The sequence below is a fragment of the Lissotriton vulgaris genome, chromosome 10 (assembly GCF_964263255.1).
Source record: "Lissotriton vulgaris chromosome 10, aLisVul1.2, whole genome shotgun sequence".
Classification (NCBI taxonomy): Eukaryota; Metazoa; Chordata; class Amphibia; order Caudata; family Salamandridae; genus Lissotriton; species Lissotriton vulgaris.
The window spans coordinates 496065809-496078419 of NC_141698.1; the positions used below are offsets into that span (position 1 = coordinate 496065809).

At 43.4% G+C, this 12611-nt stretch overlaps 1 protein-coding gene across 1 annotated transcript in view; it reads left to right on the forward strand.

Annotated features, from left to right (window-relative positions):
* The window catches only part of LOC147685445 (fibroblast growth factor receptor substrate 2-like), a 160181-nt gene extending 149440 nt beyond the window's left edge, over positions 1 to 10741 (forward strand). Inside the window, exon 6 of the mRNA XM_086939785.1 lies at positions 9157 to 10741. Coding sequence (XP_086795911.1) covers positions 9157 to 9954 — 798 coding nt within the window. The 3' untranslated portion in view covers positions 9955 to 10741. The remainder of the gene's footprint in view (positions 1 to 9156) is intronic.
* Positions 10742 to 12611: the final 1870 nt, after the last annotated feature.

Genomic DNA, 12611 nt, shown 5'->3' on the forward strand with positions numbered 1-12611 from the left:
AGTTCTGGGCATCTTCCCGAAATTTTGTCCACTCTGTCTTTGGCGGCCTACCCTTAATCTTGGGACTCGTAGCAGGAATTTTATTTTTGCTTTTTCTGCACCGATATGGCAAGCCAATCCACAGGCAAGACTCTAGCAACGATGGAAGAAACGATCCTAGCAATACGATACCGAGACTGTATCACTAAGGTCCTCGGATTGGCCTGGCTAAGAGATCGAAGTACAACTTGGTTTCTTTCATTCAGACCGATCTGGAAAGATTGCATCATACCTGTGCTTCGATGTCTGCTATGCGGAGAAGAATGCGTGTTGGACATCTGTCTTACACTACAATCAGCAGTACCAATGGATATCGATACTTTGCTAGGTCCGGTAACGACTCATGCATTGTGTTGTCCCCAGCGGCTACCGATTCTGATGAAGGCATTCGTTGAGACTTCCCCACTACGAATAGGTGGCGGAGAAGTACGAGAGGAAAGCAGCACAGAACAGGTACAGCCTTCTGTAAGCATTGCTGATCCTAACATCAATGATAGCACTCTCGCAGAAAGCTGCACAGTGGCAGCATTTTCATACTTGGTTGAACTTTCACCTGATGTGGTAGACCTATTCTTTGCGAAGGTGTCTGAAAAAAATTTCTCTCCATCCAACGAGAATAACTCTTAAGAAAAACAATGAGCACACAGCTTTCCCTGCACTCTGAATTGGGCCTTCAGTTTTTGATAAACAAAGCTACAGAAAATATTTGGAACTTTTCCCCTGAAAGCGAAATCATTTTTGCCCATTTTTCCAAAATATTTACTTTTTTTGGCACATGGTACTCTGCTTAAAGTAGAACTATTCTTAGAGAACAGAGCTTCTATTTTAGGATACTAGAGACAATATTTTACCTCAGCCTCTAGCACATATAACAGAAATTTGTATGAATATGTGATGAAATGGTCTCGACCTTCTTTTCTGTATTTAGAGCCATTTCATGTGTAATTTTTGCAATTCGTGTAGCTAATATATATATATGCATTTCTCTGAATGATAACACTGCTTGAAAAGCGTACAGTACAAATACTAATTTCCGTGTATTTACCGTATACCATTTCAAATGCGATATGTATTTTGGGGTGGGTGGAAAAAAAACACATGCACCTTTGAATGTTTAATATTGCTTAGTTTTAGTAATGATGGACATCAATTCGTGGAGTGGGTGTTGTGTTCTTATCTAGGACCCTATTTATGCCCTTGTGAGGTTATAATCAATAATGTCCTGACAAACCCGGCACCTTTCAGGTACAAAATGCCAACTGTTGCCTTAAGCAAACACACGGTGGTTTGGAGCAGAGCGGCTATCTACTTGCCCGAGAGCCCAGCTGATGCGAGTGCCCGCGGAAGCCGCCCCTCCTGTCTTTTTCTCCAGCCGAGAAAATCCAGCTCCGGTGTTTCCAGCCTACCCTTGCAGGTTGCTGGCATATCGAGTCCTGAGGAAAGAGATACCAGACCTCCCACATTCTAATACCAAGGTACGGAGTTGACTGAACCCGTAGGAGAATTCTTGATGCAGATTCTTGGCAAAACTATCTTAACCAACTTAACTTTACATCGCTACTTACTTGTCCCTTCCCGAGTATTAGGCTTAGGTCAGGTACACCGGGGTAGGCTTAGTTAGAAGCACCAGTTGAGCATTTTAGTCAATGTACTTGTGTATGTATATATTTTATCCATTTTAAGTATCATATGGCTCAGAAACCGTATCAATGCTTTACTGTACGCACTTTACTTTACTATAAGTATTGCAATTGTGGCAATTCACTTCTCTTGTATGAGAAAGAAGACTGCTCAATAAATAACACCTTTTTATTGAAAACGCCTGTCTCTATATTTCTCTGCACTCTGGTGAAACTAAGTATGCACTGATGACTGAGTGAAATATCTGTCTATTGTTTTCACACGACTCTAGAGATATACTCTTATTCTGAGGGAGCAAAGTTGTCATGTTTATGCGGTTGTCGGAAACTGAATCCCTTCTTGTCTGAGCCAGGGAAGGTTATCCATCCCTCTTCATTCAAGAAAGTTTCCAGTGACCTCTGAGCTAGCTGGCGCAAACCTAAATTAAGTTTAGCATAGTTAGTAGAGACCTAGATGACCTCAGTCCTACGTCTACACTGCTGTTTGTTATTCCAATGCGCAGAACCTATTGGGAAAATAGGAACTACACTACAGGAGACTGTCCGAGATTTCTGCAAGTACTCAGTTCAGTTCTGCCAGCCTCACCCATAAGAACCCATATGCTCCTCTCTTTAAATGCTGTTTACACTTCTTTTGATTTAAGACCTCATCCAGCCCAATCTGTCAGCACCGCAACCTTTCACCTGTCCCTCAAACCTTCAGGTACCTTCTTTTTTGCCAGCACTTAGAGCCTCTATACCAGTGCTTAGGCCTACCCATTCATTCATTTTCAGTGCCAACTCTTCAGCAACTGAGGCCCTCAGCTGACTGTGAAAATATATTTTTGGGTTATCCTTAGCTAGCCCTAAACAGACACTTGGCTAGATCACCCATGTTGGTCTTGGCATTAAGACCTCCCTCCAGCACTCCCTCAACCTTCAACTTGCCCTGTTGTCCTCAGTTGCTCACATGTTCCAGCTTTCACTCCCCACTGTCTCCTTGTCCCCAGACTTGCTGCTCTTCAAGAGTCCGTTTGCCCTTTTGTAAGTCTTCAATTACTCACATGTTTCAGCTTTCATGCCCCACTATCTCTCAGGTCCCCAGCCCTGTACTCTTCAAGATAACACTTTTGCAAGCCCTGAAAAACCAATGAACCCAACTGTTGCCCCTTCATCATCACAGAAAGCCTACTATGCCTCTCACAGCATCAGAATACTTTGTTCTGATTTTTCTATTAGCTCTAAGAGCCCAGACTGCTACTGTATAGTCTCTGCCAGTGTCACATGTCTTCCAAGCATTTCCTCAGATTTAACCTCCACAACTACACCCATTTTCTAATTCCTCTGACAGCCAAGAGTTTTGCAGAATGTCCTGCCAGTTTTGATATTGAGCACCTGTTTGATGGCATTCACCACTTCTTCCACATATGCACCTCTACTACCCTTCAACTTGCCCGCAGAGCTCTGCCTAGAACTGATTTAGGGCTGAAGCTACCTCTACTAACCTTGATTATCAGTGCTACCACAGCTGGTAGGGCCCTTTGTTGCTCATAGTCCCCCTGTAGGTCATCTGATACCATCAATGGTTCTTACTCGAGTTACTCCTGCTCGTCTAAGCCTTCTTCTATGTTTGAGCTCCCCTTTGCGGATTTCCACAACCCTTTGACTACCTTTGTTAGCCACTAATAATTTTTATTTTCTTCAGCCATCTGAAATTTCCAACTGTTTCTGCCATCCTTCACAGACCACAACCCTTTTCACTCATCCACATTCAGTCTCCTCTGCCAAGTACCTATCTTTCTGCCACTGATCCACCCTGAACCACTATGCCAGCATCAGACAGTATCTGCTGCTACTCCGAGCACCAGAGCTGACTGTATTTGATTTTTATCCACTTTGCATTCTGTGATATTTAGGTCCATTCTTACCATCAGTGCTTTAAGTGGCCTAAATGGGTGAGGGTCTCCAGCGGTTGACATCATAGGAAGCATGACGAAGAACACTTTGAGAGGGTATCCTACTACATATGATGGAGAATCATATAGGTTTCTTCCTCTGCCAAATCTTCTGTCTCCTCCTGATTGTTTTGTATGTCTAGGTATTGGTCTTCTAACTGATCTTGTTTCAAGTCCTTGTTTTTTGGGTTGTTCTGATCTTCCTGGGCTTCCTCCTCTCACTAGTCCCCTGGCCCTGTTCCCCCCTCAGTATTGATTTCTAAAATGTGGTGCTCCTGATTATATTCCTTCCTGACCCTGGTCTTCCAGCCCTGCCCTTCCCTGGTTCTTCCTGGTATTGGTTCTTCAGCTCTCTTTTACCCCTTGTCCTGGTCCCACTGATACTTCCTATCCTGATCCTGCTTGTCCTATCCTTGCTTAGCATGGCACTCTTAGTCCTCCTGATGTGGGTCATTCTGATGCTCCTGGTCTTGTTCCATGTAGTTCCTAGTACTACATCCTGTTCGTCCTCTTAGCCTTCCTGGTTCTTCTTGTCCTTGTCCCGGTATCCCTGGTCTTCATCAACCTGGTCCTTCTACACTAGTTTTTGGTTCTTCTGCTCCACTTGGTACTCCAGATCCTGATCCTTTTGGCTATGGTCTCGTGGTTCCCCTGTCCATGGTGTTGCATATGCTGATCCTTCTAGCTTGTCTAATCATTGTCAGTCTGGTCCTAATATTCCTAGTCCACCTGCTCCTGATCTCCTTAAACCTCCTCTATCTGGTCATTATACTCCTGGTCTTGAACGTCCAAGTTCTCCTGCTTCTTGTAATCCTAGTTATAGGCTAACTCGTCCTCATAGTCCTTGTTCTGGTCATCCTGTTACTCCTGGCAATCCTGTCCTAACTACCGAGCTTGGTGGTTTGGCTCCTGCTATCCTTGTCCTAGTTCCCCTTGCCTTAGTCCTCTTTACCATGCCTTTTGCTGTGGTTTGCAAGGCTTCTGCTCCTGATCCTCAAAGTCCTTTTCTTATAGTCTTCCTCACCCTGGTTCTGGTTTAGCTTGTTGTGGTTTTCCTATTCCTGTTCCTTGGAGTCCTTGTTTACCTGCTAATGTTGTGCCTCCTGGACTTGATCTATTTGCTCTTGGCCTTCCTTGTTCAGAGATGAGAAGGCCCAGTCCACTTGGTCCTGGTTCTCCTGGCCATCCTGGTCCTTTGAGGCCCAAACTCTTCTAAACCTTCCTTGTCCGCTAAACCTGGTATCCCTTATCTTGGTCCTCTAATCCTCCGATCCTCCTCATTTGGTTCGTTTGATGATTCCTGGTACCCCATCTCCTGGCTCCGTGGTCCTCTGTGACCTGGTCCTCTTAGAGCTTATTCTTCTGGCTTTGGTTACCTCGCTCCCTGGTCTGATCATCCTGGTTCTCTATGATCTGGTCCTCCTGGCCCTACTCCTATTGCTGGTTTTCATATTTATTTTTCTTCGCATACTTTTGTGCCTACTAGATCTAATCTTCCTAGTTCTGGTTCTTATAGTGGACCTTGCAATTCTAGACCTGATCCTCTTAGTCATGGGTTTCTTGGTCCAGGTACTCATGACCCTTCTTGTTTTGGCCTCTCATGCTGGTAATCAGAAACCCTGTCTTCTGGCTATCTTAGCCCTTTGTGGACCCTTGAGCCCGTGCGTTTTTTGGTTCTGTTTCTTTCTGCCCCTCTTGACCCTGGTTACCTTGTGCTGATTTCCCTCGCCCCATATTACTCACCTCCTATTCCTGGTATTGCAGTGCCTGATCCTGCAGGTCCCCTGGGTCCATCTGGCCTCTTGTGTCCAGCTGGAAGTGCATCTACTGGTCCTTTTGACCCAGGCTGTTTGTGTTCAGGTGCTCCAGAGGCTGCTCATTTTAGCCCTAATCTTCCAGCCCACACTTTTTAATTTTTGTAATCTTTTTGGATTTATATACCACGAACTAGACCCGAGACATCTGGTATCGGAGCGCTTTACATGAGCACTAGTTTCGTTACAGTAGGACACATTCATTTTTGTTAGGCACGGAGAGATTAAGTGATTTGCCCAGAATCACAGGATGTTGAGCGTCATTGCCGAGACTTGGTTCCCCAGCTTCGAGGTCGACTGCTCTAGCCGTAAGGCTACATCATCTCCACACGTTTCCATCCTCCATGGGCTTTCTGGCTCTTGTTGGGCTTTTTAACATTTGGTCCTTCTCACTCTAGTTCTGCTACACCAGGTTCTGGCTGCTCTGCTCCACTTGGTACACCAGGCTCTGGTCTCCCAAATGCTGATTTTTTTAGCTTATGTAGCCCTGTTCCCAGTCCTTCTGGTTCTGATCCTCTTAGTCCTCCTTGGTCTGGTCCCACTGTTCTTCCTACTCCCTGTCCTCCCTATCCTGAGTTCCTGATCCATCTAGCTAATTACCCTCCTGGTCTTGATTTTCACAGCCCTCCTCAATCTGGTTCCGATTCTCCTTCTCCAAGTTTTGCTTGTCCTCCTGCTGCTTGTCCTCATGGTTCTGCAATAACTTGTCCAGGCCTACTGCGGATCAGCCTGGCTTTCCTCAGTTTGGATTGTCTAGGACCTCCTGACCTTGCTAGCTTTAAAACTTCCAGGTCCTGGTCTTCCAAGTCTTGGTCCTTCTGGTAGTCATTCCCAGATACTCCAACCCCTGGCCTCCTGTTTCACAGGCTCCTGGTCCTAGCCCCTTTCCTTTTCCTTACCCAAATTCTGGTCCCGCAGTCCTCCTGGTCTTGATCCCCTCGTTTACCTACAACCCATTGGTTTCCTGTATCTTTCTGTTCCTGCTGCCTTGGTCCATGTAGTCCATCTTTTCTTAATACTGGTATTCCTTTGAATGGTCTTCCTGCTCTGGCCTTCTGGGTTGTCCCATTGGCCTTGGTTGCCCTAGCCCTTCTCATCCCCATGGTCCTCTTACTTCATCCTAGTCTTACTATTCCTCCCGGTCACCTGGTTTGCCTGTTCCATGCAGTCCTCTCTGTCCTGGTCCTTGTAATGGTGTCCTTGGCCCAGTGGCTCTGATCCTCCTGGTTCCCATGGTGTGGGCCACCCTGGTTCAATTAGTCCTTGTCACCCTGGATTAGGATTGTCCTTAATCTGACCCTCCTAGAGAAGTCCTGCTATCCCTGGTCCTTACCTCTTGTGGTCTTCCCGTTCCTGGCCATTCTGGTTTTGGTCTTCTGTGATCTGATCTTTGTGGTTCTGATACTCCTGACCTTCTTGTCCGCTATTATCCTGGTGCTGCTACTCTACTGTCCACCTAGATTTTCTGCCCCAGGTCATGTTTGTCCTCATACCCTGGTCTTGAATGGTGCTCAGAACCTTTCTAGCCCTGCAGGCAAAGGGCCTCCTTGTCCTCCTACCCCTAGTACCTCTGGCTCTGCTCCTCTCAGTCATGGTGTCCTGCTCCACATTCCCCGATTATTTTCATTGTAGTCCCAACACCCCTTGTCTTGTCATGTTTCTCCTGGTCCTGCTCCTTGGCCTTTTGTTCATAGTGCCCTCTGACCCTGCTCACCTATTCCTCGTTATTAGGAATCCCTTGACTTTCTAGTCCTTGGCCTCATGGCTTTGATCTTACTAACTCTCCTGGTGGTTCACTTCCTGGGCTCAATCGTCATACTGGTCATTATCTTCCGCCTACCAGTACTACTCTTTCTTTTGCCAAGAGCAATGCACAATGACTTTACCTGAATATAGCATCCAAGGCTATATATTATTTTTGACTTCCAGATTTTCTTTACAAACATGGCTGTTGGACAGAAATGAGCACCCAGTTGAGACTGGGCTCAGCCCACTTAAAACACTGCTTAGCATGTTAAAAAAACAAAAGTACAATTCCAAAGACAATTTGGGCAGGCAAATAAAATGTAAGTGTGGTTGAAGGGGGAGGCTCATGTCATAGGACCACTAAGTATCTATGCATGAAATCCACTCTGGTCGGTGAATAGTATGGATGGCAGCTTGGTTAATAGACACTTAACCTTGTACATTGCCCAGATTGCTTGCTTACCTCCCCCCTGCTTTCATCTCCCCTGTTCCACAGTAGTCCCATTACTGTATCCCCACTCCTTTTATCCCATGCAATTTCTACAAAACACTATTTTCACAAAAATCATGAACTGCCTTATGTAAGTGCTCCTCCCTTTATGTCCAGTTGCTACTGGCACAGATCAGGGGTGGCTGGGCGGAAGGCGTGTCGGGGGGGGGTAAATAAATCAACGTATCTCCTCGCCGCATCCCACGTCCCTCCTCTGTTGTCTCTCCCGTCACAGAAACAGAGCACCTAGGAATCACCCAGGCTGCCATAAGCCAGTCTCAATGCTGCAAAGCAGCGTTGTCATTGGTCAGAGCGCTCTGGTTCGGCGCTCAGGCAGGGCTTGGGAGCCTTGGCATGTTCTCCACCCAGGCTGTAATGCTGTCTGGATTGAGAACATTCAAAGTGCGCATGACTGTTTGGCCGTCCCAAGCCTTCCTGCAAAACATTCATGCGCACTTACATAGTTCCACCACTCCTCTCACTGCTCTGAGAGCAGAACATCCCCGTCCGCAGAGCATCCACAGCAGGAACAAATAAAATGATAATAACGAGTCATGATTTCATTTTTCCTTTATTCACACTGCTGCAAAACAGTTGGGTGACACTCTTTCTCCTAAGCGGACGAGCCGCCACTGTTTGTGGGCTAGATACCACCTGTCTCTCTGCACTCCTTGTTTGCTGTTGATTGCCGGCTGCTGCTATCTTGCCAGGACTAAGCTACTAAGCAAGAAAAATTATTTGTAAACAGATCAAAATAAGCACATGGTTATAGATAAAGAAAAAAAATGACCCCAGTCCTCGAAAATCAAAAGGAGGTTTATGAAATAAACATTTAGGTAACCAGCATTGAAAAATACTTTTTCTGCTTTGCAGACAAAACTTTAAAGAGTCATGTGCAAAGAGCAAAATACTCCATTACTGCAGCACACAATGTATATGCACGAAGCTTCTAAAGAAGTATGATTTCTACATTTTTAAATTTATTTTATGCATATGTAAATGTATTTATTTATCATTGATTTTACTGCTTTTATCTGTAAGCAATTTAGCTTAATTCATGTATTTGCTGATGTACACACTTTCGTATATTTTAATATGCATTTACTTTCCTGCACGCCATTACAAGATGGCCACCATCCTGTTGGTGCCTGGAGTCCCTTTTTTGTTTGTGTCTGGCTAAATAAAGATCGTATCCAACTATTTACCCACACGCTTGTCAAATAGTACCTAATCTCTGCTATTTAGCCTGCAGCTAAGAACTAAGTTTAAGATATTTAACCAGTGACTGGACAAATAGTGGAGATTACATACTATTTTGCCAGCGATAAATAGCCACTTCCAAACTGTTCCTTTCAGGCCATCTTCCAGCAGTTGATCAGGATATTAAGATGCAGCTAGATGTGTTGATTACAGGATATTGAGTATCTAAAGGGGTACTGGTGATGGTTAAGTAAACGGTTGACATTGTTTCTTCATTTCTACTTATTCGACAGAAGCTGATGAAAGAGGATAAAGTAGATCACCTGCTCCTGGAACCAAGGTCCATGGTGAATGGTGGAGCAGATCCTCCTGAAGATCAGAGCTTCGTAGGACATCGGCTTCTTATTGAACAGTACCATGGGCTGACGTGTTCTCCAAGACCCCAAGCCGAAAGAGAGGAGCTGCAGACCCTTGAAAGCAGAACAACCACAAGAGACTCCAACTGCACTTTTTGGGACACTGGTTATGACAGTGATGAACGAAGAGATGCATCTTGCAACAGAAAGATGGGTTACGAGAACCTTCCTGTTTCAAAGTGCAGAAGACACTTTATAGCGTCTGTCAGCAGTTCAGACTCTCAGACCTACAGCATCGCTCAAAGGCAGTCTGCCCTGCTTAGCGACGACAGCGTGCCTTCCTCACCATCAATTTTTGAAGAAAAACTTGATTTAGGACATAAACCTCCCTCACCTGTAAATATCTGCAACAATTCAAAACGAGCTTCTCTGAAAGCCAGTTCCTCAGCTCAACTGTCCTTGAGTAATCGTAGCTGTGCACCTGTATATTTCAACTTTGATATCCGACATCCAGGCCTAGAGGACAAGCATCTAAACTACATTGAGGTGGAGTTGGAAAGTGGCTGTGACTCAGACAACCCCCAAACACCGCAAAGTCCTTCTTCAGGTTCTCCAACAAACCAATTCTATTCTGAAGTAGACATTGAAAAAACAGCAGCCTTAGCTTGTATACGTAGAAATGTGCCCTTGGATGATGGCACCAGAAAAACCAGACACAGCCATCTGCCAATATGAACTTCATATATCACAAGCTAAGTTCTGGTCTATAGGCTTTTTAATACATTTCCAATACTCTTTATAAAATCTAATTTGATCAAGGCATATATGGAGCACAAATATATTTAAAATAATCTAGATCATTTTGGAGCATATCATACCTGGGTGGCTTTAAAGACTATGTGGCCAGGGTTTCAACAAATAATTATCCTTCTTCCCCCCCTTAAACATATTGCCACAAATGATGTTTGTATTATTACTATCATGCACTGTTACTGCTGCCGTTGTCATCTTGGGATGATGGGGGTGTGGGGCAGGGAGCTTGGGGGAGCATATCTTGAGTAAGAATATCTTATTTGTAAACCTGGGACAATTTTTGTGTTTTTAAATATATCTGCATTTCTGTGGGCTCTTATAGTATGATATTTATCTCTGGAACATATACTACTAGTCCTACATTTACGACCTTTGATCTTCAGGCACTTTTATACTTTCTATTGTGAGTTCTGGGTGCCAGTTGCTGATTCAGTTTGAGTCACAAAGTCAGCAAATTAATGTGTAGCAGTGAGCCCGTGCCACAACCATCAACAACAACAACAACACAACAGCTATGACTGACTAACAAAGATGCCAAATCAAACAGCTGTTTGGCACAGAAATTGCAAATATAGAATAGCCTAGTAAGACTAAGGTAAATGAGCTGACACATGCAGTATTTGTAAATATAACAATGGTAACGAGCGAGCTGTTAATTTCAATTCAACTGTTTCTAAAGCATTATGGGAAATTAAACCTCCAAACCATGCTTGTTGTTGTATTTCGTTTTATGAATGCAGATAAAAACATCTGACTTATCAGAGGTAAAGTGAGTGTGTTGTATCAAGTTTGTTTATTTAATTTAGTTCTCGATTGAGAACAACAAATATATATTTTTTTTAATTACTCTTAAAATAGTAAAATGTCATTCTAGTACAAAGTTCAAATAGATTTAAAAAATGTAAACATGTTGTAAAGCACAAATTCATTAGGAGGTGCCTTACGAAGAGGAATCAGTTTCTCAACCGAGTTAATTTTACATTTTGTTCGAATTGGTTGTGTAAACCTCTTTCTAGCTAATGCAACAGTAAGATTTGGACAAATGAATAACACATGTTCCAAGAATTGCACCCCGCCTTTACACAAATCACCTGAACTACTAGCTTTTTCCTTTGGGAAACGCTTAAAGGTGAATGATTTTACAGGAAGTATCCAGAGACGGAGTAATATAATGCTTCCCCTGACTCCATGCTTTAAATTAAAATGAATATACTGCTGCATTTTCATATACACAATCGTTTCAGCTTGTTGTTTATACAATGGCAATTTGGACAGTATTGGATGTCAAGATCGAAGCTTAACCTTGGTGTTAAATATTCTAAAAACAGCTTCAAGTGAGCGTGAGTCCAAGATTGCAACAGGTTAATAGTAACATTTGATATTTTGAAAGCAATAGATACATTTCTACAGAATACATAATTTGGCGATCCTTGTTCAAATATCTCTATTTTTAGTAAGGATTGTAGGATTCCTTGGTCCGCATGGATAAGGTTATATGCCCATCTTAAAATATTAGTAATGCCTCTGGCCTAAGAACTGACTAATGAAAGTTCAAGACGAAGAGCTTGTACCAGCACGCCTTGTGACATCTTAGTCAATGTCCGGAGGACTTTCCCTTCTTTCAGATCCAGTTGTTTCCATTGGCTTAATTGAATATATTTTAATACATATGATAGTACTCGTGGGAACTTAGAACTATATACTTGAAGAAGAGAAGAAAAGTGCCTTTGGCCAGTGGAGGAGTATAATCGTAGGAGTGCTCCCAAGTGGATATCAAATTTACAGCCCAAGTTCTGCAGGTGAGGCAAGTTTTGTAGAGATTATGAAAAAAATTCTCCCTAGGTATGTGTATTCCTTTACAACTTCCAGCGGTTTTCCCCCTAAAGTACAGTTGTATTTAACATATTGTTTCCTTCCTGTAAACTGAACCATTTTTGTTTTTTGTGATATTTGATATTAAATAATTTTCTTCAGTGTATGTAGTAAGTGCTTGCAAATTCCTTTGAAGACCAAATGGAGTTTGATCTAAGATGACTACATCGTCTGCATATGTCATGGTGTGAATTTTATAACCTGCGATTTTAGGTGGAAAATTGCTAACCTGTTTGAAACTTTCCGGCAGGTCACTAAGATATAGAGAGAACAGTATGGGAGCTAGGAGACACCCTTGCCGAAGACCGTTAGGTGTAGCTATTGAGCTAGTAAGACCCTTCTCCCTCCCCATTTGAACTTGAGACCATGTCCCTGAATACAATGATGTTATTAAATGAAAGAGATTATCCGGAATTTCCATTTTATGAAGTTTTCTCCAGAGCATTGCTCTGTCCACCCTGTCAAATGCAGTCGTAAAGTCGACGGAGACTGCATACACAACCTGAGACTTTAAGGTGATATATTTATCAATTATTGTTTTCAGCTCTGCAATTTTGTCAGTAACAGAGTTTTTTGATATAAATCGAGCTTGATTTAAGGGAATAGAACCTGCTGAAAATGCCCACTCTTTGAGATGTTCTAAGACAGATGCCTCAAAGGTTTTCCCACTTGCGTCCAGGAGAGCTATCGTCCGGTAGTTGCAGGGG